Source organism: Zea mays, chromosome 9 (assembly GCF_902167145.1).
Source record: "Zea mays cultivar B73 chromosome 9, Zm-B73-REFERENCE-NAM-5.0, whole genome shotgun sequence".
NCBI classification, from domain to species: domain Eukaryota; kingdom Viridiplantae; phylum Streptophyta; class Magnoliopsida; order Poales; family Poaceae; genus Zea; species Zea mays.
In genome coordinates, this window is record NC_050104.1 from 24,507,728 (window position 1) to 24,533,093 (window position 25,366).

At 47.4% G+C, this 25,366-nt stretch overlaps 1 protein-coding gene across 8 annotated transcripts in view; it reads left to right on the forward strand.

The window, feature by feature from the left end:
* The window catches only part of LOC100194044 (40S ribosomal protein S20), a 43,272-nt gene that overhangs the window by 13,328 nt on the left and 4,578 nt on the right, over positions 1–25,366 (forward strand). For 3 of the 8 annotated variants that reach the window (XR_004852393.1, XM_035962062.1, XM_035962064.1), the window contains exon 7: positions 25,266–25,322. The exons of 2 other annotated variants lie outside the window; for them this stretch is intronic. Coding sequence is in view for 2 of the 6 variants with exons in the window: in XM_035962062.1 (XP_035817955.1) it covers positions 25,266–25,322 (57 nt within the window). In the remaining 4 variants the exon portion in view is untranslated. Of the gene's footprint in view, positions 1–11,464; positions 11,604–12,012; positions 15,455–22,437; positions 25,165–25,265; positions 25,323–25,366 lie in introns of those variants that run through there. 3 more of the 8 variants (XR_004852394.1, XR_004852392.1, XM_035962067.1) reach the window with 3 other exon arrangements.

Below are 25,366 nucleotides of genomic sequence, written 5' to 3' on the forward strand. Positions count from 1 at the left end.
TGACCGGTCGCTTCCACTTCTGCTGGCAGCCTGACGTGCAAATTTTTTAATCCGGTCGCATCCTGCAGGGCGCGCAGCACCTTTTTTTCTTATCTCTGCAGGGCGCACAACATTTATTTTGAACGGTCACTTCCTCTGCTGGGCGCTCAGATTTTTTTCTTCTGCTTGCTGCCGCTCAGCAGGGTCTGTGCGCGCCATTTTTTTCTGTCCGGTCGCTTCTCCACCGCCGTGTCAGAGCGCCAGAACTTTTTATTTGAGGGCTGTCTGGTCTCAGTTTGCATGCAAATGTCAGGGGGCCATGCAGTATCCGCTGTGCTCTAGCGTCAATGCGCGCACAAATTTTTTTTTGTGGAGTCCGGTCAGCAGCGGTGTGCATGCAGAATCTTTTTTCTGTCCGGTCACTTCTCCTCTGCTGGGCGCGCGCAGATTTTTTTTTGGACGCTTCTGCTCAGCCCGCGCGCCATGCTGTAGATTTTTTCTCTCCTGCTCACAGCCATGCATGCGTGTCAGGGGCGCCAGTTTTTTTTCCCTGTCCAGTCGCTTCCAGCAGCTGCGCGCACAGTTTTTTTTTGTCACTGCCCCACTCTACTGCCGTGTGCGCAGCCTTTTGTTCTTGTGACCAGTCACCCGCGCAGCAAGGAAACTATTTTTTCTGTCACTTTCGTGCTGCAGTGTGAGGGATACAGGGCGCGCAGAACTTTTCTTTTGCGCAGTTCCTTTTCTTTTGCCGTCCGGTCTCATCTGCGCAGACACTTGGTTTTGTTTTTTTTTTTGCATAGAATCCCTGCAGTACACTTTTTCAGAATCCTGTGTCAGAAATTTGAATTTTTGGCATCTTCCCTCTGCTGTTTCTGGTTCTCTGACCACACTGGTCAGAACCAGCTGAACTGGCCCATGGGGGCGGTTGAACCGGTCCTGAGGACCAGCTCAACTGCCTATATATACTTGACTCTCCCCTTCTCTTCTCCCACTTCATTCACTCTCGCCTTAGTCGCTTCGCAACCTTTAGAGCCTCTCTTTCACACACCTCAACCGGTTCACAGTTTCACCACCTTTTCAATCATGGTGCGTCGTCGCAACCCCTCTGTGGTTGAGTTTAGCAGCGACTCCGACGAGATTCAGGAGGAATCTCCCGCCCCCTCTCCTCCGCCTCGTCGCTCCCTCTCTAAGAGAGGACGTGGCTCTGGTCGGATGGATGGCGAGGGCTCTTCCATGCCCTCGCAGCCGACTCGCGGGAGACGCCAAAAGGTTGGCGCCTCTCGTCCTCGTCGTAGCACGTCTTCCTCTGGGTATGCTCCCTGCCAGGAGGAGGATGGGGCTTTCGACGACTTCGTCGACCTTCCGACGCCTGATGCTCTCTACGTCACCGGACTGCACATGCATCCGGCGAACGTCAGCCGCGGTCCGCATGAATCTCCCGTCGACTTCACTCTGAAGGGAATAGACACCCTTCAGCGCCTGAGGTTCACCAACCCTACTCTCACTCCTCGTCATCCTGGTGTCCAGGACCCTCGGTTCTGGAATCTTTTCCAGGCTGACTTCTACAATTCTGTCATTCTTTCCAAGAAACACCCAGTCGTCCGACATAGATTTATTGACTGGGAGGGTTGTGAGAATATGGGAGATGCTGACATGTCGTCAGCTCTCGTAAACTTAGAGAGAAATGGGTTACGAAACATTATGACCATGGAATACCCCTGGAACGATGAGGTGGTAGCTCAGTTCTATGCCACCCTCTGGATAAAGAAAGTAGATGAGGAAGCCGATGGATATGATTACCCAGTCATGTATTTCTTCATCCAGGGTAACTGGCACAAAGTCAGTTATCGTCGTTTTGCCCATATTCTGGGCTTCTCTGATGCAGATATTCAGGGCAGCAACATGCGAGTGCATGACATTCGGCTGCCCATGCGGGAAGAGACGGAATTCATTCATGTCTCTACTGAGCGGGAGTTCTGGACAACCGCTAACATGCATATGTACTACAGGTACCTTAATTTTTTGTCCCGGATGACCGTTCTCCCGAAAGGCGGAAATCAAATGAACGTCCTTGGGGAGAGTCGAGTCTTCTTCCTCCTCCTTGCTCCAAACAGTCTCGCCCGCATCAATGTGTTTGACATGATCTGGGAAGAGATCGTCTGTGCTTCCTGGTCTCCTTTCAGAGGGTGTCTTCATGCACCCTTTATCATGAAGATGATCGAAGTGGTCACCCAGACCCACTTCGAAAAACCCGTCAAACACTCCCGCTACGTACCCTACTGGGTTGATTCCTCCAACCCAGCTGCTCGTACGAAGCGGGCTCCCTCACGGTCAGGAGGCCCTGCCTCCTCCACTGAGCCACCTCGCCAGCTTCCCCATCATCCATCCTCCTCTCCCCCCGCTGCTGCCTCGCGTCCCTCTCCTGGCCGCGGATCTCCCATGCCACGTGCTCGTGGTCGTGGCCGAGGGATGGGTGCTTGCTTGGTCCATGGGTTTGCGGCATTTTTCTCCATGTGCCGCAACATTTCTGCTGATGTCCATGAGGTGGCACGGCGTCAGCGGGAGACTGACGACAATCTTTGTCGTCAAGCTTCCACCATGGGCATGCCTTTTGTCCCTCGTTCGCCTGATGTGCCTCTCCATCCTCCTCCCCCGGAGATCAATGAGTGGCATCAGCAGGCTTACGGGGTGCCTTTTATGTCTGCAGACGATGAAGATGAAGAAGCCTATGTTGATGATCGCGAGGAGTTTGCCCCGCTCCCTATCATGAGGATCCGGGTCAATCATCCTCCCACCCTCCGCCTCCTTACCCGGGTCCGGGACCCATTCCTGGTGACCCTAGTCCATCCGGCTCTGGTTACCACCACCACCCTCCACCTCCTCCTGATCATCGTACATCTTCGGCATCTGTTTTTTCTGCGGCTGATGAGCCACCTCGGGACTCCACTTTTGAGGAGGACGCGATGAGGACTTCTTTCCCTGGCTCCCGAGGTGGCTCATCAGCCGCAGAAAAAACAGATGCTGAAGATGTACGATGATCAGGAGGAGGTGGAGGGTGGTGGTGGTAACCAGAGCCGGATGGCCTAAGGTCACCAGGAATGGGTCCCGGACCCGAGTAAGGAGGCGGAGGGTGGGAGGATCATTGACCCGGATCCCCATGGTAGGGAGGCTGGGCAAACTCCTCGTGATCATCAACATAGGCTTCTTCGTCATCGTCTGCAGACATAAAAGGCACCCCATAGGCCTGCTGGTGCCACTCATTGATCTCCGTGGGAGGAGGATGGAGAGGCACATCAGGCGAATGAGGGACAAAAGGCATGCCCATGGTGGAAGCTTGACGACGAAGATTGTCGTCAGTCTCCCGCTGACGCCGTGCCACCTCATGGACATCAGCAGAAATGTTGCGGCACATGGAGAAAAATGCCGCAAACCCATGGACCAAGCGAGCACCCATCACTCGGCCACGACCTCGACCACGAGCACGTGGCATGGGAGATCCGCGGCCAGGAGAGGGACGCGAGGCAGCAGCGGGGGGAGAGGAGGATGGATGATGGGGAGGCTGGCGAGGTGGCTCAGTGGAGGAGGCAGGGCCTCCTGACCGTGAGGGAGCCCGCTTCGTACGAGCAGCTGGGTTGGAGGAATCAACCCAGTAGGGTACGTAGCGGGAGTGTTTGACGGGTTTTTCGAAGTGTGTCTGGGTGACCACTTCGATCATCTTCATGATAAAGGGTGCATGAAGACACCCTCTGAGAGGAGACCAGGAAGCACAGACGATCTCTTCCCAGATCATGTCAAACACATTGATGCGGGCGAGACTGTTTGGAGCAAGGAGGAGGAAGAAGACTCGACTCTCCCCAAGGACGTTCATTTGATTTCCGCCCTTCGGGAGAACGGTCATCCGAGACAAAGAATTAAGGTACCTGTAGTACCTATGCATGTTAGCGGTTGTCCAGAACTCCCGCTCAGTAGAGACATGAATGAATTCCGTCTCTTCCCGCATGGGCAGCCGAATGTCATGCACTCGCATGTTGCTGCCCTGAATATCTGCATCAGAGAAGCCCAGAATATGGGCAAAACGACGATAACTGACTTTGTGCCAGTTACCCTGGATGAAGAAATACATGACTGGGTAATCATACCCATCGGCTTTCTCATCTACTTTCTTTATCCAGAGGGTGGCATAGAACTGAGCTACCACCTCATCGTTCCAGGGGTATTCCATGGTCATAATGTTTCGTAACCCATTTCTCTCTAAGTTTACGAGAGCTGACGACATGTCAGCATCTCCCATATTCTCACAACCCTCCCAGTCAATAAATCTATGTCGGACGACTGGGTGTTTCTTGGAAAGAATGACAGAATTGTAGAAGTCAGCCTGGAAAAGATTCCAGAACCGAGGGTCCTGGACACCAGGATGACGAGGAGTGAGAGTAGGGTTGGTGAACCTCAGGCGCTGAAGGGTGTCTATTCCCTTCAGAGTGAAGTCGACGGGAGATTCATGCGGACCGCGGCTGACGTTCGCCGGATGCATGTGCAGTCCGGTGACGTAGAGAGCATCAGGCGTCGGAAGGTCGACGAAGTCGTCGAAAGCCCCATCCTCCTCCTGGCAGGGAGCATACCCAGAGGAAGACGTGCTACGACGAGGACGAGAGGCGCCAACCTTTTGGCGTCTCCCGCGAGTCGGCTGCGAGGGCATGGAAGAGCCCTCGCCATCCATCCGACCAGAGCCACGTCCTCTCTTAGAGAGGGAGCGACGAGGCGGAGGAGAGGGGACGGGAGATTCCTCCTGAATCTCGTCGGAGTCGCTGCTAAACTCAATCACAGAGGGGTTGCGACGACGCACCATGATTGAAAAGGTGGTGAAACTGTGAACCGGTTGAGGTGTGTGAAAGAGAGGCTCTAAAGGTTGCGAAGCGACTAAGGTGAGAGTGAATGAAGTGGGAGAAGAGAAGGGAGAGTCAAGTATATATACGCAGTTGAGCTGGTCCTCAGGACCGGTTCAACCGCCCCCATGGGCCAGTTCAGCTGGTTCTGACCAGTGTGGTCAGAGAACCAGAAACAGCAGAGGGAAGATGCCAAAAATTCAAATTTCTGACACAGGATTCTGAAAAAGTGTACTGCAGGGATTCTATGCAAAAAAAAACAAAACCAAGTGTCTGCGCAGATGAGACCGGACGGCAAAAGAAAAGGAACTGCGCAAAAGAAAAGTTCTGCGCGCCCTGTATCCCTCACACTGCAGCACGAAAGTGACAGAAAAAAATAGTTTCCTTGCTGCGCGGGTGACACAGTGACTGGTCACAAGAACAAAAGGCTGCGCACACGGCAGTAGAGTGGGGCTGTGACAAAAAAAAAACTGTGCGCGCAGCTGCTGGAAGCGACTGGACAGGAAAAAAAACTGGCGAGAAAAAAATCTGTAGCATGGCGTGCGGGCTGAGCAGAAGCGTCCAAAAAAAAATCTGCGCGCGCCCAGCAGAGGAGAAGTGACCGGACAGAAAAAAGATTCTGCATGCACACCGCTGCTGACCGGACTCCACAAAAAAAAAATCTGTGCGCGCATTGACGCTAGAGCACAGCGGATACTGCATGGCGCCCTGACATTTGCATGCAAACTGAGACCAGACAGCCCTCAAATAAAAAGTTCTGGCGCTCTGACACGGCGGTGGAGAAGCGACCGGACAGAAAAAAATGGCGCGCACAGACCCTGCTGAGCGGCAGCAAGCAGAAGAAAAAAAATCTGAGCGCCCAGCAGAGGAAGTGACCGTTCAAAATAAATGTTGCGCGCCCTGCAGAGATAAGAAAAAAAGGTGATGCGCGCCCTGCAGGATGCGACCGGATTAAAAAATTTGCACGTCAGGCTGCCAGCAGAAGTGGAAGCGACCGGTCAAGAGAGAAAAAGATGCTGCGCGACTGAAAAAAGGTGCAGCTGACAGACCTGCGCGAACAGGCCTGCGCGGACAGACCTGCGCGGACAGACCTGTCAGAGAACGGTTCAACCGGTCCACTATGCCGGTTCAACCGGTTTTAACCAGGATGGTCCTGGTAAAAAAACTGGTTAAAAGCAGCTGAGCTGAAGTTCAGCTCCGAAGTTCAGCTGATCAAGCCAGTTGAGCCCAAAAAAAATCTTAGCACTAAAATGCATTCGAATTTTAACATTTTCACCAAGTTTTTGAAAGATCATCACAAAGCTTTAAAACTATCAATCAAAAATAGTGAATCAAACAAATTTTGTGACCGTTTTCAAGTTAAGTTACGAGAATCCAAGATATTTAATTCACTCCTAAGAAAGCAAAACCTAGTCTCATCGAGGGGTTTTGTGAAGATATCGGCTAGTTGATTTTCGGTGCTCACATGAAACAATTTGATATCTTCTTTGGCTTCGTGGTCTCTCAAGAAATGGTGTCTGATGTCAATATGTTTAGTTTAGAGTGTTGTACAGGGTTGTTTCCAAGTTTTATGGCACTCTCATTGTCACACAAAAGTGGAATTTTGTTAAACTCACAACCAAAATCTCTAAGGGTTTGCTTCATCCATAACAACTGTGCACAACATGCCCTAGCTGCTATGTACTCAGCTTCTGCAGTGGAAAGTGCAACACAATTTTGTTTCTTGGAACTCCATGATACTAAGGATCGCCCAAGGAATTGGCAAGTCCCAGTAGTGCTTTTTCGATCTACTTTGCAACCGGCATAATCTGAGTCAGAATAGCCAAGTAAATCGAAAAATGAGCCTTTGGGATACCATAATCCTAGGTTTTGGGTGTGAACTAAGTATCTTAGAATTCTCTTAACTGCTACAAGATGACAATCTTTAGGATTTGCTTGAAAACGTGCACACATGCAAACACTCAACATTATATCAGGTCTAGATGCACATAAGTAAAACAGTGATCCTATCATTGATCTATATAATTTTTGATTTACAGGTTTACCTTCCTCATTTAGGTCGAGATGTCCATTTGATGACATTGAAGTCTTGGCGTGTTTTGCCTTTTCCATGCCAAACTTCTTGAGCATATCTTGTGTGTATTTGGTTTGGCATAGAAAAGTACCTTCCTTGAGCTGTTTGACTTGAAATCCCAGGAAGTATTTAAGCTCGCCCATCATAGACATCTCAAACATGTTCGTCATTACTTTGCTAAACTCTTCACAAAATTTTTGGTCGATGAGGAGCGACGTAGTCACATCGGGGACTGGTTGCACCGTCGTCTCAGTTACAAGGGCGACGTCCTGCAAGCCCTCCGCGAGCGCGCTGGCGGCGTCTTCTTGCTCGAGATCAGTGCGTCGCGGGGGGACGACGCTTGCCTTCGTCTCGAACGCGAGGTCGACGTCCGGCGTGCCTTCCGTTGGGGCGCTAGGAACGTCGATTCGCTCGACGGCCGACGAAGCGCGGCCCCCCGCTTGGCCTTGGTTGCCCCGCCTCCTCCTCCATTGGCGGGGGAGAGGACGGGGCGAGCTCGCATGTTGTTCTTCCACCACGCGGGGAAGATGTCGTCGATTCCGCCGCCGGCGGGTGAAAGGGAATTAGGCTTACACCTAGTCCCTAATTAATTTTGGTGGTTGAATTGCCCAACATAAACATTTGGACTAACTAAGTTTGCCCAAGTGTATAGATTATACAGGTGTAAAAGGTCCACACTCAGCCAATAAAAAGACCAAGTTTTGGATTCAACAAAGGAGCAAAGTGGGAACCGAAGGCCCTCTGGTCTGGGAGCACCGGACTGTCCGGTGTACACCGGACAGTGTCCGGTGCACCACCGGACAGTGTCCGGTGCACCAGAGGACTCCAGCTCAAAATTGTCACCTTCGGGAATTTCCAGAGGCCTCGCGCTATAATTCACCGGACTGTCCGGTGTACACCGGACAGTGTCCGGTGCGCCAAAGGAGAACGGCCTCAGGAACTCGCCAGCTTCGGGAAACTCCAACGGCTAGTCCGCTATAATTCACCGGACTGTCCGGTGTGCACCGGACTGTCCGGTGCGACTCCGGAGCAACGGCTATCTCCGCGCCAACGGCTCTCTGCCGCGCATTTAACGCGCGCTCTGCGCGCGCAGATGTTAGGCGCGCCCATTCCGGCACACCGGACAAGGAACAGTAGATGTCCGGTGTGCACCGGACACCCAGACGGGCCCACAAGTCAGAAGCTCCAACGGCTAGAATCCAACGGCAGTGATGACGTGGCAGGGGGCACCGGACTGTCCGGTGCGCCATCGAGCAGACAGACTCCCAACGACCACTTTTGGTGGTTGGGGCTATAAATACCCCAACCACCCCACCATTCATAGCATCCAAGTTTTCCACTTCCCAACTACTACAAGAGCTCTAGCATTCAATTCTAGACACACCAAAGAGATCAAATCCTCTCCAAACTCCACACAACGTCATAGTGATTAGAGAGAGTGATTTGCTTGTGTTCTTTCGAGCTCTTGCGCTTGGATTGCTTTCTTCTTTCTTGATCCTTTCTTTGAAATCAAACTCACTTGTAATTGAGGCAAGAGACACCAATCTTGTGGTGGTCCTTGCGGGAACTTTGTGTTCCAAGTGATTGAGAAGAGAAAGCTCACTCGATCCGTGGATCGTTTGAGAGAGGGAAGGGTTAAAAGAGACCCGGCCTTTGTGGCCTCCTCAACGGGGAGTAGGTTTGCAAGAACCGAACCTCGGTAAAACAAATCCGCGTGTCTCACTTGCTTATTCGCTTGCGATTTGTTTTGCGCCCTCTCTCACGGACTCATTTCCTTATTACTAACGCTAACCCGGCTTGTAGTTGTGTTTATATTTGAAAATTTCAGTTTCGCTCTATTCACCCCCCCTCTAGACGACTATCAATTGGTATCAGAGCCCGGTGCTTCATTAGAGCCTAACCGCTCGAAGTGATGTCGGGAGATCACGCCAAGAAGGAGATGGAGACCGGCGAAAAGCCCACTACAAGCAACGGGAGCACTTCATCGGAAGAGTCCCGCACCAAACGGAGGGAGAAGAAGAAGAGCTCCTCCAACAAAGGGAAGGAGAAGAAATCTTCTTCTCACCACAAAGAGAAGAAGGAAAAATCTTCTTCCCACAAGCCGCATCGGAGCGGAGACAAACAAAAGAGGATGAGGAAAGTGGTCTACTACGAGACCGACACTTCATCAACATCGACCTCCGGCTCCGACGCGCCCTCCGTAACTTCTAAACGCCAAGAGCGTAAGAAGTTTAGTAAGATCCCCCTACACTACCCTCGCATTTCTAAACATGCACCTTTACTTTCCGTTCCATTAGGCAAACCACCAACTTTTGATGGTGAAGATTATGCTAGGTGGAGTGATTTAATGCGATTTCATCTAATCTCACTCCACAAAAGTATATGGGATGTTGTTGAGTTTGGTGCACAGGTACCATCGGTAGGGGATAAGGATTATGATGAGGATGAGGTGGCCCAAATCGAGCACTTCAACTCTCAAGCGACAACGATACTCCTCGCCTCTCTAAGTAGAGAGGAGTATAACAAAGTGCAAGGGTTGAAGAGCGCCAAGGAGGTTTGGGATGTGCTCAAAACCGCACACGAGGGAGACGAGCTCACCAAGATCACCAAGCGGGAAACGATCGAGGGGGAGCTCGGTCGGTTCCGGCTTCGCAAAGGAGAGGAGCCACAACACATGTACAACCGGCTCAAGACCTTGGTGAACCAAGTGCGCAACCTCGGGAGCGTAAAGTGGGATGACCATGAGGTGGTTAAGGTTATTCTAAGATCACTTATTTTCCTTAACCCTACTCAAGTTCAATTAATCCGTGGTAATCCTAGATATACTAAAATGACCTCCGAGGAAGTAATCGGGCATTTTGTAAGTTTTGAGTGCATGATCGAAGGCTCGAGAAAGATCAACGAGCTTGACGAACCCACCACATCCGAAGTTCAACCCGTCGCATTCAAGGCGACGGAAGAAAAGAAGGAGGAGCCTACACCAAGTCGACAACAGATAGACGCCTCCAAGCTCGACAATGAGGAAATGGCGCTCGTCATCAAGAGCTTCCGCCAAATCCTCAAGCAAATGAGAGGGAAAGACTACAAGTCCCGCTCCAAGAAGGTTTGCTACAAATGTGGTAAGCCCGGTCATTTTATTGCTAAATGTCCTATATCAAGTGACAGTGACCGAGGCGACGACAAGAAGGGGAGAAGAAAGGAGAAGAAGAGGTACTACAAGAAGAAGGGCGGCGATGCCCATGTTTGTCGGGAGTGGAACTCCGACGAAAGCTCTAGCGACTCCTCCGACGACGAGGACGCCGCCAACATCGCCGTCACCAAGGGACTTCTCTTCCCCAACGTCGGCCACAAGTGCCTCATGGCAAAGGACGGCAAAAGGAAAAAGGTTAAATCTAACTCCTCCACTAAATATGAATCTTCTAGTGATGATAATGCTAGTGATGAGGAGGATAGTTTGCGTTCCCTTTTTGCCAACCTTAACATAGCTCAAAAGGAAAAATTAAATGAATTAGTCAGTGCTATTCATGAAAAGGATGACCTTTTGGATTCCCAAGAGGATTGTCTAATTAAAGAAAACAAGAAACATGTTAAGGTTAAAAAGGCTTATGCTTTAGAAATTGAGAAATGTGAAAAATTATCTAGTGAGCTAAGCACTTGCCGTGAGATGATTGACAACCTTAGACATGAAAATGCTAGTTTAAATGCTAAGGTTGATTCACATGTTTGTAATGTTTCAATTCACATGCTAAGGCTAAAGATTTTGATGTTTGCAAAGTTACAATTTCTGATCTTAGAGATAAAAATGATATTCTACATGCTAAAATTGTTGAACTTAATTCTTGCAAACCCTCTACATCTATTGTTGAGCATGTATCTATTTGTACTAGATGTAGAGATGTTGATATTAATGCTATTCATGATCATATAACTTTAATTAAACAACAAAATGATCATATAGCAAAACTAGATGCTAAAATTGCCGAGCACAACCTGGAAAATGAGAAATTTAAATTTTCTCGTAGCATGCTTTATAATGGGAGACGCCCGAGCATTAAGGATGACATTGGCTTCCAAAGGGGAGACAATGTCAAAATTAGTGCCCCTCCTAAGAGATTGTCCAACTTTGTAAAGGGCAAAGCTCCCATGCCTCAGGATAACGAGGGTTACATTTTGTACCCTGCCGGTTATCGCGAGAGCAAAATTAGGAGAATTCACTCTAGGAAGTCTCACTCTGGCCCAAATCATGCTTTTATGTATAAGGGTGAGACATCTAGTTCTAGGCAACCAACCCGTGCTAAGTTGCCTAAGAAAACTCCTACTGCATCAAATGAACATAATCTTTCATTTAAAATTTTTGATGCATCTTATGTTTTGACTAACAAATCCGGCAAATTAGTTGCCAAATATGTTGGGGGCAAGCACAAGGGGTCAAAGACTTGTGTTTGGGTACCCAAAGTTCTTGTGTCTAATGCCAAAGGACCCAAAACCATTTGGGTACCTAAAGTCAAGAACTAAACTTGTTTTGTAGGTTTATGCGTCCGGAGGCTCAAGTTGGATACTCGATAGCGGGTGCACAAACCACATGACAGGGGAGAAAAGGATGTTCTCCTCCTATGAGAAAAACAAAGATCCCCAACGAGCTATCACATTCGGGGATGGAAATCAAGGTTTGGTCAAAGGTCTTGGTAAAATAGCTATATCTCCTGACCATTCTATTTCAAATGTTTTCTTGTAGATTCTCTAGATTACAACTTGCTTTCTGTTTCTCAATTATGTCAAATGGGCTACAACTGTCTTTTCACTAATGTAGGTGTCACTGTCTTTAGAAGAAGTGATGATTCAATAGCATTTAAGGGAGTGTTAGAGGGTCAGCTATACTTGGTAGATTTTGATAGAGCTGAACTCGACACTTGCTTAATTGCTAAGACTAACATGGGTTGGCTTTGGCACCGCCGACTAGCTCATGTTGGGATGAAGAATCTTCATAAGCTTCTAAAGGGAGAACACATTTTAGGATCAACAAATGTTCATTTTGAAAAAGACAAGATTTGTAGCGCATGCCAAGCAGGGAAGCAAGTTGGCACTCATCATCCGCATAAGAACATAATGACGACCGACAGGCCACTGGAGCTCCTACACATGGATCTATTCGGCCCGATCACTTACATAAGCATCGGCGGGAGTAAGTACTGTCTAGTTATTGTGGATGATTATTCTCGCTTCACTTGGGTATTCTTTTTGCAGGAAAAATCTCAAACCCAAGAGACCTTAAAGGGATTCTTAAGACGGGCTCAAAATGAGTTCGGTTTAAGGATCAAGAAAATTAGAAGCGACAACGGGATGGAGGTCAAGAACTCTCAAATCGAAGGCTTTCTTGAGGAGGAAGGGATCAAACATGAGTTCTCTTCTCCCTACACGCCACAACAAAATGGTGTAGTGGAGAGGAAGAATCGAACTCTATTGGATATGGCAAGAACCATGCTTGATGAGTACAAAACTTCGGATCGGTTTTGGGCGGAGGCGGTCAACACCGCTTGCTACGCCATCAACCGATTGTATCTACACCGAATCCTCAAGAAGACATCATATGAACTCCTAACCGGTAAAAAGCCCAACATTTCATATTTTAGAGTCTTTGGTAGCAAATGCTTTATTCTTGTTAAAAGAGGTAGAAAATCTAAATTTGCTCCTAAGACTGTAGAAGGCTTTTTACTTGGTTATGACTCAAACACAAGGGCATATAGGGTCTTTAACAAGTCCACTGGACTAGTTGAAGTCTCATGTGACGTTGTGTTTGATGAAACTAACGGCTCTCAAGTAGAGCAAGTTGATCTTGATGAGATAGGTGATGAAGAGGCTCCATGCATCGCGCTAAGGTACATGTCCATTGGGGATGTGCGTCCTAAGGAATCCGAAGAGCCTCCAAATGCACAAGATCAACTTTCCTCCTCCACGCAAGCATCTCCACCGACTCAAAATGAGGAAGAAGCTCAAGTTGATGAAGAAGAAGATCAATCAAATGAGCCACCTAAAGATGACGGCATGGATCAAGGGGGAGATGCAAATGATCAAGACAAGGAGGATGAAGAGCAAAGACCGCCACACCCAAGAGTCCATCAAGCAATCCAACGAGATCACCCCGTCGACACCATTCTCGGCGACATTCATAAGGGGGTAACTACTAGGTCTCGTGTTGCACATTTTTGTGAACATTACTCTTTTGTCTCCTCTATTGAGCCACACAGGATAGAGGAAGCGCTTCAAGATTCGGATTGTGTGGTGGCGATGCAAGAGGAGCTCAACAACTTCACGAGGAATGAGGTATGGCATTTAGTTCCACGTCCTAACCAAAATGTTGTAGGAACCAAATGGGTCTTCCGCAACAAGCAAGACGAGCATGGTGTGGTGACAAGGAACAAAGCTCGACTTGTGGCCAAAGGATACTCCCAAGTCGAAGGTTTGGATTTCGGTGAAACCTATGCACCCGTAGCTAGGCTTGAGTCAATTCGCATATTATTAGCCTATGCTACTTACCATGGCTTTAAGCTTTATCAAATGGACGTGAAAAGTGCCTTCCTCAATGGACCAATCAAGGAAGAGGTCTATGTTGAGCAACCTCCCGGCTTTGAAGACAGTGAGTATCCCAACCATGTCTATAAGCTCTCTAAGGCGCTTTATGGGCTCAAGCAAGCCCCAAGAGCATGGTATGAATGCCTTAGAGATTTCCTTATTGCAAATGGCTTCAAAGTCGGAAAGGCCGATTCTACACTCTTTACTAAAACTCTTGAAAATGACTTGTTTGTATGCCAAATTTATGTTGATGATATTATATTTGGGTCTACTAACGAGTCCACATGTGAAGAGTTTAGTAGGATCATGACACCGAAATTCGAGATGTCTATGATGGGGGAGTTGAAATATTTCTTAGGATTTCAAGTGAAGCAACTCCAAGAAGGCACCTTCCTAAGTCAAACGAAGTACACTCAAGATATTCTAAGCAAGTTTGGAATGAAGGATGCCAAACCCATCAAGACACCCATGGGAACTAATTGGCATCTCGACCTCGACACGGGAGGTAAGTCCGTGGATCAAAAGGTATATCGGTCGATGATAGGTTCTTTACTCTATTTATGTGCATCTCGACCAGATATTATGCTTTCCGTGTGCATGTGTGCAAGATTCCAAGCCGACCCTAAGGAAGCTCACCTTACGGCCGTAAAACGAATCTTGAGATATTTGGCTTATACTCCTAAGTTTGGGCTTTGGTACCCTCGGGAATCCACATTTGATTTGATTGGTTATTTGGATGCCGATTGGGCAGGGTGCAAAATCAATAGGAAGAGCACATCGGGGACTTGCCAGTTCTTGGGAAGATCCTTGGTGTCTTGGGCTTCAAAGAAGCAAAATTCGGTCGCTCTTTCCACCGCCGAAGCCGAGTACATTGCCGCAGGCCATTGTTGCGCGCAATTGCTTTGGATGAGGCAAACCCTGCGGGACTACGGTTACAAATTAACCAAAGTCCCTTTGCTATGTGATAATGAGAGTGCAATCAAAATGGCCGACAATCCCGTCGAGCATAGCCGCACTAAGCACATAGCCATCCGATATCATTTTCTTAGGGATCACCAACAAAAGGGAGATATCGAGATTTCTTACATTAATACTAAAGATCAATTAGCCGATATCTTTACCAAACCTCTTGATGAACAATCTTTTAACAAACTTAGGCATGAGCTAAATATTCTTGATTCTAGGAATTTCTTTTGTTAACTTGCACTCATAACTCATTCATATACCTTTGATCATATCTCTTTTATATGCTATGACTAATGTGTTTTCAAGTATATTTCAAACCAAGTCATAGGTATATTGAAAGGGAATTGGAGTCTTCGGCGAAGACAAAGGCTTCCACTCCGTAACTCATACTTCGCCATCACTCCAAGCAACTCTCTATTCTTTGGGGAGAAATGAGCATCAAACAAAAGGACCGGACTTCATCCTTGGGGGAGAAATGAGCCCACGGCAAAAGGACCGGACTTCGTTTTTGGTAAAATCTTAACTCATTTATGACCAAAGGGGAAGATAGCACTTCGAGGGCTCTAATGATTCCGTTTTTGGCGATTCATGCTAAAAAGGGGGAGAAATGAGCCCAAAGCAAAAGGACCGCACCACCACCACCAATTTCAAAAACTCAGTGTTGAATATTTTTCAATTGGTATCCTATCGTGTTCAAAAGGGGGAGAAAGTAGTATTTCAAAATGATATATCAAAACCCTCTTAAACACTAAGAGGTGGATCTCATTTAGGGGGAGTTTTGTTTAGTCAAAAGAGAAGCATTTGAAACAGGGGGAGAAAATTTCAAATCTTGAAAATGCTTTGCAAATCTTATTCATTTACCTTTGACTATTTGCAAAAGAACTTTGAAAAGGATTTTACAAAAGAGTTTGCAAAAACAAAACATGTGGTGCAAACGTGGTCCAAAATGTTATATAAGAAAGAAACAATTCATGCATATCTTGTAAGTATTTTTATTGGCTCAATTCCAAGTAACCTTTACACTTACATTATGCAAAATAGTTCAATTATACACTTCTATATTTGCTTTGGCTTGTGTTGGCATCAATCACCAAAAAGGGGGAGATTGAAAGGGAATTAGGCTTACACCTAGTCCCTAATTAATTTTGGTGGTTGAATTGCCCAACATAAACATTTGGACTAACTAAGTTTGCCCAAGTGTATAGATTATACAGGTGTAAAAGGTCCACACTCAGCAAATAAAAAGACCAAGTTTTGGATTCAACAAAGGAGCAAAGTGGGAACCGAAGGCCCTCTGGTCTGTGAGCACCGGACAGTGTCCGGTGCACCACCGGACAGTGTCCGGTGCACCAGAGGACTCCAGCTCAAAATTGTCACCTTCGGAAATTTCCAGAGGCCTCGCGCTATAATTCACCGGACTGTCCGGTGTACACCGGACAGTGTCCGGTGCGCCAAAGGAGAACGACCTCAGGAACTCGCCAGCTTCGGGAAACTCCAACGGCTAGTCCGCTATAATTCACCGGACTGTCCGGTGTGCACCGGACTGTCCGGTGCGACTCCGGAGCAACGGCTATCTCCGCGCCAATGGCTCTCTGCCGCGCATTTAATGCGCGCTCTGCGCGCGCAGATGTCAGGCGCGCCCATTCCGGCACACCGGACAAGGAATAGTAGATGTCCGGTGTGCACCGGACACCCAGACGGGCCCACAAGTCAGAAGCTCCAACGGCTAGAATCCAACGGCAGTGATGACGTGGCAGGGGGCACCGGACTGTCCGGTGCGCCATCGAGCAGACAGACTCCCAACGGCCACTTTTGGTGGTTGGGGCTATAAATACCCCAACCACCCCACCATTCATAGCATCCAAGTTTTCCACTTCCCAACTACTACAAGAGCTCTAGCATTCAATTCTAGACACACCAAAGAGATCAAATCCTCTCCAAACTCCACACAACGCCATAGTGATTAGAGAGAGTGATTTGCTTGTGTTTTTTCGAGCTCTTGCGCTTGGATTGCTTTCTTCTTTCTTGATCCTTTCTTTGAAATCAAACTCACTTGTAATTGAGGCAAGAGACACCAATCTTGTGGTGGTCCTTGCGGGAACTTTGTGTTCCAAGTGATTGAGAAGAGAAAGCTCACTCGATCCGTGGATCGTTTGAGAGAGGGAAGGGTTAAAAGAGACCCGGCCTTTGTGGCCTCCTCAACGGGGAGTAGATTTGCAAGAACCGAACCTCGGTAAAACAAATCCGTGTGTCTCACTTGCTTATTCGCTTGCGATTTGTTTTGCGCCCTCTCTCACGGACTCATTTCCTTATTACTCACGCTAACCCGGCTTGTAGTTGTGTTTATATTTGAAAATTTCAGTTTCGCCCTATTCACCCCCCCTCTAGGCGACTATCAGCGGGCGGGTTGTCGGCCGCCATTGTCATTGTCGCGCGGCGGTGGAAGGAGTATCATGTCGTAGCTGCCGTCGAAGGACATGAACTCAAGACTCCCGAAACGGAGCACCGTCCCAGGCCGGAGAGGTTGCTGGAGACTGCCCATCTGGAGCTTGACGGGAAGCTGTTCGTCAGCACGCAGCAGGCCCCTACCTGGCGCGCCAACTGTCGGCGTTTCGAGACCGGGGGGTCCCTGAGCCGACGGGTGAGTGTGCCGCGTGCCCCAGCCCAGATGGGTCGAGCGCGTGGGCGAGCGCGAAGGGGGGAGAGCGAGGTGGCCGGAGACGGGCGTGAGAGAGGTGGAAATCCCGCGGCCTTCATGTTCGTCCCGCGCCCAGGTCGGGTGCGCTTGCAGTAGGGGGTTACAAGCGTCCACGCGGGTGAGGGAAGCGAGCGGCCCCAAGAGAGCGCCTGTCCCGTCCTCGTCCCGCGCGGCCAACCTTCTCTAAGAAGGCCCTGGTCCTTCCTTTTATAGGCGTAAGGAGAGGATCCAGGTGTACAATGGGGGTGTAGCAGAGTGCTACGTGTCTAGCGGAGGGAGAGCTAGCGCCCTAAGTACATGCCAATGTGGCAGCCGGAGAGATCTTGGCGCCCTGCTGGTATGATGTCGTGGCTGTCGGAGGAGCAACGGAGCCTGGCGGAGGGACAGCTGTTGGGGCGGTCGAGTCTTTGCTGACGTCCTCCTGCTTCCGTAAGGGAGCTGAGAGCCGCCGTCGTCACAGGGCACGCGGGGCGCCATCATTGCCTATCTGGCGGAGCTAGCCAGATGGGACACCGGTCTTGTTCTCTGCGGCCCGAGTCGGCTCGGGGTAGGGTGATGATGGCGCTCTCTGTTGACGTGGCGGGCCCGCGCCCGAGGCCGGGCGAGGTGGGGGCTCCTCCGAAACTGGGGTCGAGTCTGTCTTCCGTTGCCGAGGCCGATCCCGAGCCCCTGGGTCGGGCGAGGCGGAGGTTGTTCGGCAGAGGCCAGAGCGGAGTCCGAGCCCTGGGGTCGGGCGAAACGGAGTTCGTCGTCTTCCGGGTCTTAGCCCGAGTCCGAGCCCTGGGTCGGGCGGAGCGGAGTTCGCCGTCTTCCGGGTCTTAGCCCGAGTCCGAGCCCTGGGTCGGGCGGAGCGGAGTTCGCCGTCTTCCGGGTCTTAGCCCGAGTCCGAGCCCTGGGTCGGGCGGAGCGGAGTTCGCCGTCTTCCGGGTCTTAGCCCGAGTCCGAGCCCTGGGTCGGGCGGAGCGGAGTTTCCTATGGTGCCTTTGGCAAGGCCTGACTGCCTGTCAGTCTCACTCTGTCAAGTGGCACTGCAGTCGGAGTGGCGCAAGCGGCGCTGTCCTTCTGTCAGACCGGTCAGTGGAGCGGCGAAGTGACGGCGGTCACTTCGGCTCTGCCGGAGGGCGCGTGTCAGGATAAAGGTGTCAGGCCACCTTTGCGTTAAATGCTCCTGCGACTCGGTCGGTCGGTGCGGCGATTCAGTCAGGGTTGCTTCTTAGCGAAAGCAAGGCCTCGGGCGAGCCGGAGATGTGTCCGCCGTTAAAGGGGGGCCTCGGGCGAGACGGAAGTCTCTCGGGGTCGACTGCCCTTGTCCGAGGCTAGGCTCGGGCGAGGCGTGATCAAGTCGCTCGTATGGACTGATCCCTGACTTAATCGCACTCATCAGGCCTCTGCAGCTTTATGCTGATGGGGGTTACCAGCTGAGAATTAGGCGTCTTGAGGGTACCCCTAATTATGGTCCTCGACAACTACCAAATATAATGTCATCAACATATACTTGGCACACAAATAATTCATTGTCAACTTTTCTAGTAAATAAGGTAGAGTCAGCTTTTCCTATTGTAAACCCATTCTTAATTAAAAAATCTTTAAGACAGTCATACCAAGCTCTAGGGGCTTGTTTAAGCCCGTAGAGTGTCTTGTGAAGTAGATAAACATGATTTGGCTTCTTTGGATCTTCAAAACCCGGTGGTTGCTCCACATATACTCTCTCTTGTAGTGGTCCATTTAGAAATGCGCTCTTGACATCCATTTGATATAGCTTGAAATCATGGTTAGTAGCATATGCAATTAATATTCTAATTGATTCTAACCTTGCTACCGGCGCATATGTTTCGCCAAAATCAAGTCCTTCCACTTGAGTATAGCCTTGGGCAACCAACCGTGCCTTGTTTCTTGTAACCACGCCATGTTCATCTTGTTTGTTCCTAAAGACCCATTTAGTCTCAATCACATTTTGTTTGGGTCTTTGGACTAAGGACCAGACTTCATTCCGGGTAAAGTTGTTCAACTCCTCTTGCATGGCAATTATCCAATCCGGATCACCCAATGCTTCTTCAACCTTAAGTGGCTCAAGAGAGGAAACAAACGAGTAAAATTCACAAAAATTAGCTAAACGAGATCGAGTCGTTACCCCTCTCCTGATGCTACCCAGGATGTTGTCCACCGGATGATCCCTTTGAATTGTATGATGGACTCTTGGATTAGACACTGATGGTTGTCTTTGTATTTGCTCCTCCTCATCATTCACTTGATCAAGAGGCACTTCACCATCAATGCTTTCGTGTTCATCTTCTACCACTGTTGGCATCCTTTAATGATTTTCTTCATGGCTTGGATGACTTGAGGTTGATGGGTTTGCTTGGGTGGAGACTTTGTCACTCACCACCTTTGCACCCACATCAACAACCTCATTGGTCATCCAGAAAGTTCCTTCCTCATCATCCTTTTCTTGAGGTCTCACTTCACCTATTGCAAGTTTCTTTATGGCTTCACAAGGTAGTTCTTCATTTCCTGCAGTGACATTAGAAACATGCCCTTGTGAGCCATTAAACTCATCAAATGTCACGTCTATCGCCATTTCAACAAGACCGGTGGTATTGTTGAAAACAAGATATCCATGCGCATTTGATACATAACTAAGCAAGAAGCCCTCGTCCACTATAGGAGCAAACTTTGAGCTCTTGACTTTCTTGTTAAGAATAAAACATTTACAACCAAATACTCTAAAATAATCAACTTTAGGTTTGTTACCAGTGAGAAGCTCATAAGCAGTCTTTTTGTAGATCTTATGAAGATAGAGACGGTTGATTGCATGACAGGCGGTGTTGACCGCCTCTGCCCAAAAGTTGTCAGGTGTCTTGTACTCATCCAACATGGTTCTTGCAGCTTCAATTAGAGTTCGGTTCTTTCTTTTCACAACACCATTTTGTTGTGGAGTGTAAGGCACCGAGAACTCATGCTTGATTCCCTCTTCTCCTAAGAATTCTTCGACACCTGTGTTCTTGAATTCCGTCCCATTATCACTTCTCACTTTCTTGATTTTGAGCTCAAATTCATTTTGAGCTCTACTCATGAATTTCTTCAATATTTCTTGAGTTTCACCTTTATCACTTAAAAAGAAAACCCAGGTAAATCAAGAAAAATCATCAACAATAACTAAACCATACTTACTACCACCAATGCTAATGTAGGCCACAGGTCCGAAGAGGTCCATGTGAAGAAGCTCCAATGGCCTCTTTGTTGTGACCACATTCTTTGATTGATGTGGGACTCCATGTTGCTTTCCTGCTTGGCATGCGCCACAAACCCTATCTTTCTCAAATAAAACATTTGTTAGTCCAATGATGTGATTATCCTTTTGAAGTTTGGCCAAATTCCTCATACCGACATGGGCTAGTCGGCGATGCCATAGCCAATCCTTGTCGGACTTTGCCACTAAACAAGTCTCAGGCGTCACTTTACTTGTTGTGAAATCAACAAGATAAAGCTTGCCCTTCAAGCGACCGGTAAAGACAACTGAGGAGTCCTCCCTTCTAAGGATCTTCACATCCACATCCGAAAATAAACAATTATAACCCATTCCACAAAGTTGTGAAACGGAAAACAAATTATAGCTTAAAGAATCTACCAATAAAACATTTGAAAGTGATTGTTGGTCAGAGATAGGAATTTTACCAATACCAATCACCTTACTCTTGCCACTATCTCCAAACACAATTTCTTGTGCTTCTTGAGTTAGTTGCAATTTATGAAACATGTCTTTCTCCCCGGTCATGTGATTTGTACATCCACTGTCAAGCACCCAACTTGACCCACCAGAGGAGTAGACCTGCAAAACAAGTTTAGGCTATGCTTTTAGGTACCCAAATTGAATTGGGTCCTACAGTGTTAGTTATAACCTTGGGTACCCACACACTTCTTTTCATGACTTTTCGTTTAGTGTAGGCACCCACATATTTCACAACTAATTTTCCTAAATCCCAAGTGAACATATAATCACAAAGATATGAGTGGAAAATGGGAGCATTAGATTTTTGTCCACTTGAGGATCCTACTTCCTTCATCTTACTCTTTGTGGAACTTAAGTTAACCTTTACCTGAGGTGACTTGTCATTTGATGAGTGAATCCTCCCCAAGGCATCATATAGGGTGGTTCCCTCTATGAACTTGGGGGATCTCCACCCCTTATGCACTGTGCTAGGGTTTTCCTTGGATGAGTTGAATCCAAGCCCCCTTCTTCCATTGTTGGGCTTAAGGGACTTATACTTGGGTTAAACTTTCTTTAACCCATCATTGCTAGAGCATCTTTTCAAAATTTCTTTGACCTTCACCTGTGGGCTATTCTTCCTTGCATGGTTAGTTAGACAACAAGAAACATGATATTTGGCACAATGTTTGCAAGAATTATCATTTAAGCTAGACTTAGATTCAAGCACTAAAGATGAGGCATTGATGTTCTTGCAATTTTCAAGTTGCACTTGAAGTTCTTGATTTTGAACATTCAAGTTTAACATGCTTGCTTCAAGTGCATTCTTTTCATTTGCAAGATTAGCTATAGAGGTTTTCATATTAATTACTTCTTTATCTTTATTCTCTATAGTTATCTTGACTAAAGATACTTCCTTAGTCAAGACATCTAGCATTTCATCTTTATTGTGAAGCAATTCTTGAAGCTCTAGGTTTCTTTCCTTTTCAAGGATAAGCAAGTCTTCTTGAGCATCAAGAGTTGCTTTTCTTTTATCTAGCTTCTCCATTAATTTGGTGATAACATTGTATCCATTCAAGCCAAATTCTTTAATCATTTTATTTTTCATGGCAATTTGTTCATCATCGTCATCATTTGGAAAATCATTACTAAATAAGGTTACCTTATCTCCTTTTGCCATGAGGCAAGTTGGAGTGTAGGAGTCGTCTTGTAGGTTGGTGAAGAGTTGCGAGCTTGATGTAGATTGGATGGCCACACCACTTCCTCTTCCTCGGAGCTAGAACTCTCTTCATCGGAGTTCCATTCTTCACCAATATGGGCTTGACCATATTTCTTCTTCTTGAAGTGTCCCTTGGTCTTGCCCCCCTTTTTGAACTTGTCCTTCTTGTATTCCTTCTTAGCTTCTTGTTCCTTCTTGTTAGGACAATCCGCTATGAAATGATCGGTTTGGACACATTCATAGCATGCCCTCTTCTTTCCTTTCCTTTGAAACTTGTTATTTTTCCTTACAAATTTCTTGAATGTTTTGATGAACATAGCTGTGTCTTCATCACTTGAGCTATCTTCATCACTTGAGGTCTCGACCACTTTCTTTGCTTTGTGGTCTTTGTTCTTCTTAGGGTTGTCTTGTTCATTAGTGATCAAGGCATGAGAGTCCCTTGACTTGATAGGGGCTTCTTCGGACTCGTGTTGTTGAATCTTTGCAAATAATTGATGAGGCGTCATATCCTCATAGTCATCACGATCCCTAATCATCCTTGCAAGACTTTTATCCTTTTCTTTATATGCTCTCATGAATAATCTTGTGACCTTGGAGTCACTCCAATCTTCACTCCCAAGTACTCTTATTTTGTTGACCAACACCATCAACCGATCAAAGAGTGATTGAAGCGACTCACCCTTTGTCCAATCATATCTTGCAAGCTCACTTTCCAAAGCTTCAACTCTATGTCTCTTAGCTTTGGGATCTCCTTCATTTGACATTTTAAGAATATTCCAAATGTCACAGGCATCTTCTCTTCCTTGAACTTTCCGGTATTCTTCCGGACAAAGACTTCCTTTAATTATGCTCACTGCTTGAGCATTGCGATGAACCTCTTGCATCATTTCCGGAGTCATCTCTTCTCCTTGGGCGGGCTTATACATACCTACATTAACAATCTCCCAAAGACTAGGATGCACACCGATTAAATGCGACTTCATCTTGTCGGCCCACTCGTCATAGTTCAACTCACTAAGAGTTGGTAACTTTTCAAGTGGGGCGGAAGAGAAGTTGGGAATATAATTTCTAGAGTAATCGAATTGAACTTTGCTAAATTCGTTACCTTTGCTTTTGGTAGATGATCCTTCGGTGTTGAGACTTACCTTGCTCAATACCTTAGACACCAAAAGATCCACTAGATCGTCATTGTAATCAAATGTTCCCTTACCTTTATCTTCTTCGGCCTTTCTTCTTGATTCTTCTTCTTCGGCCTTTTTTTTAGCATCTTCCTCTTTCATTTTGAGGAACATTCTCTCGGCAATCTTCATGGCGAGGTCGAGGACCTTGGGGTCCACTTCCTCACCGGAAGATGTGATGGGGATTTCCTCGAGGAGAGGATCCACATGGTCCCGTTGAGTAGACATGATCGTTTCCTCACGTGGTTAAGCGTAAAACGAGGTACGAAGTTCTGATACCAATTGAAAGTAGCCTAGAGGGGGGGTGAATAGGCTAATCTGAAAATTTTCACAACAAACTTCGAAAGATTGTTAGATACACAGTTCGACTGGTGCAGGCCGGTTCAACAGCTACGTGCGCAAGTTGAACCACTCTGAACCAATCCAACTGTTTTATAAACTTTAGACTAAAATCTACTCGAAAAAGTATTTCGCAAGTTCTTGAGAGAAGTAAGATATAGCTAAGTGAGGATGAAAAGATGAATATGTAAATGTTATTTTACTTCTAGATAAACTCTACGGAGAAATCTTTATGTCAATCTTGCAAGTAAAAATATCTTAAGTTAAAACAAGCAAGAACACAAGACACAAGATTTAATCCGAGGTTCGGCCACACCACAAAGGTGTCCTACTCCCCGTTGAGGAGCCCACAAAGGGCCGGGTCTTTTTCAACCCTAATCCTCCAAGAGCCGACCACAAAGGTCAAGGCAATCTCTTCTTATCTTAGCTCAAAGAGCGGGTGATACAAACTTCTTAGGGTCGTCCACAAATTTGGAGACTCCCAAGCAACCTCAAAAGATCTTGAAACCTAGGGTTTCAAGAACACCAAGAACGCACAAGAGGGGTTTGCACAAGCTCAAGTCTTTGAAAGAGAGATGGGAGAGGAAAACCAAATCGTGAGCACAAGCACAAACCTCACACCCAAGAGCTCCTCCAACAAGGTTGAATCTTGAAGAAGATTTAAGTGTGAGAGAGATGGAGAGATGAGTGCTTTGTCTCAAGTTAGGTGAGCAATAAATGAGTGAGTGTTCAGCCGTGTTTAAGAAGAGAGAGAGGGGGTCTATTTATAGTTACGGCTCAAAAACTAGCCGTTTGACCAAAAACCCCGCTGAAAACCGGTTGAACCGCCCCCTGACAGGTCAGCAGTCTGTCTACCAGTCTGACTGCCAGACTGACTGAAAGACTGACCTGCAGGCGGGTCAGACAGGCCAGGACCGGTTGAACCTCCCCCTAGGGCGGTTGAACCGCCCCCCTGACACCCCTGGCGACCTGACTGCCAGTCTGACTGGCAGACTGCAGATCAGAAGTCAGAGGGTCAGAGACCAGTTGAGCTGCCCCCCAGGACCAGTTCAGCTGGTCTAGACCAGAGAGTTTTGGAGAGAAAACCCCAGCTCAGCTGCCCTGGGGCAAGTTCAGCTGGGTATGGTCAGAGAGGTCCATAGCTGAAGTTGAAGTTCAGCTGGAGTTGAAAGTTCAACTCAGCTGAAGTCCAGCTCAGCTGAAAAGCTCAGTTGCAGCTGAAGAAGCTCATCACAGCTGAAGTTAAGTTCAGCTGGAAAGCTCAGCTGCAGTTGAAGAAGTTCAGCTGCTTTTCAGCAAGAATACTCTAAGTTTCTCAACCCAAACCATGGTCAGCCAAATAAAGTTAAAGTGATTTTTGATTTTCAAAAATAGCTTTTGAATTAGAGGACTTGAGCTATAGCAAACACCTGTACCTGTGCGGAAAAGAACAAGGAAGAATTACATCATGCAACACAAGATTTTACATAAATTTTATACGTCTGTTGCATGAAGTCCTTGGTGCTTCCTTAAGTTCCTGTTTCCTTCTAATCAAACACTGAGAACAAAAACTGTTAGTACCCTTATTTGTTTTGTCATTAAATCACCAAAACCCTCACTTGGGGTTGATTGCACTTACACACACCGAACTTGAATTCCTTTTTCCATCTTCAGGTATAAGGCAGAATGTAAACATCTTGATACATCTAGATGTTAGTAAAGCACTTAAAGGTACTATATAATGCTTACAAATAGGCCCCCAAAAAAATTCTTTC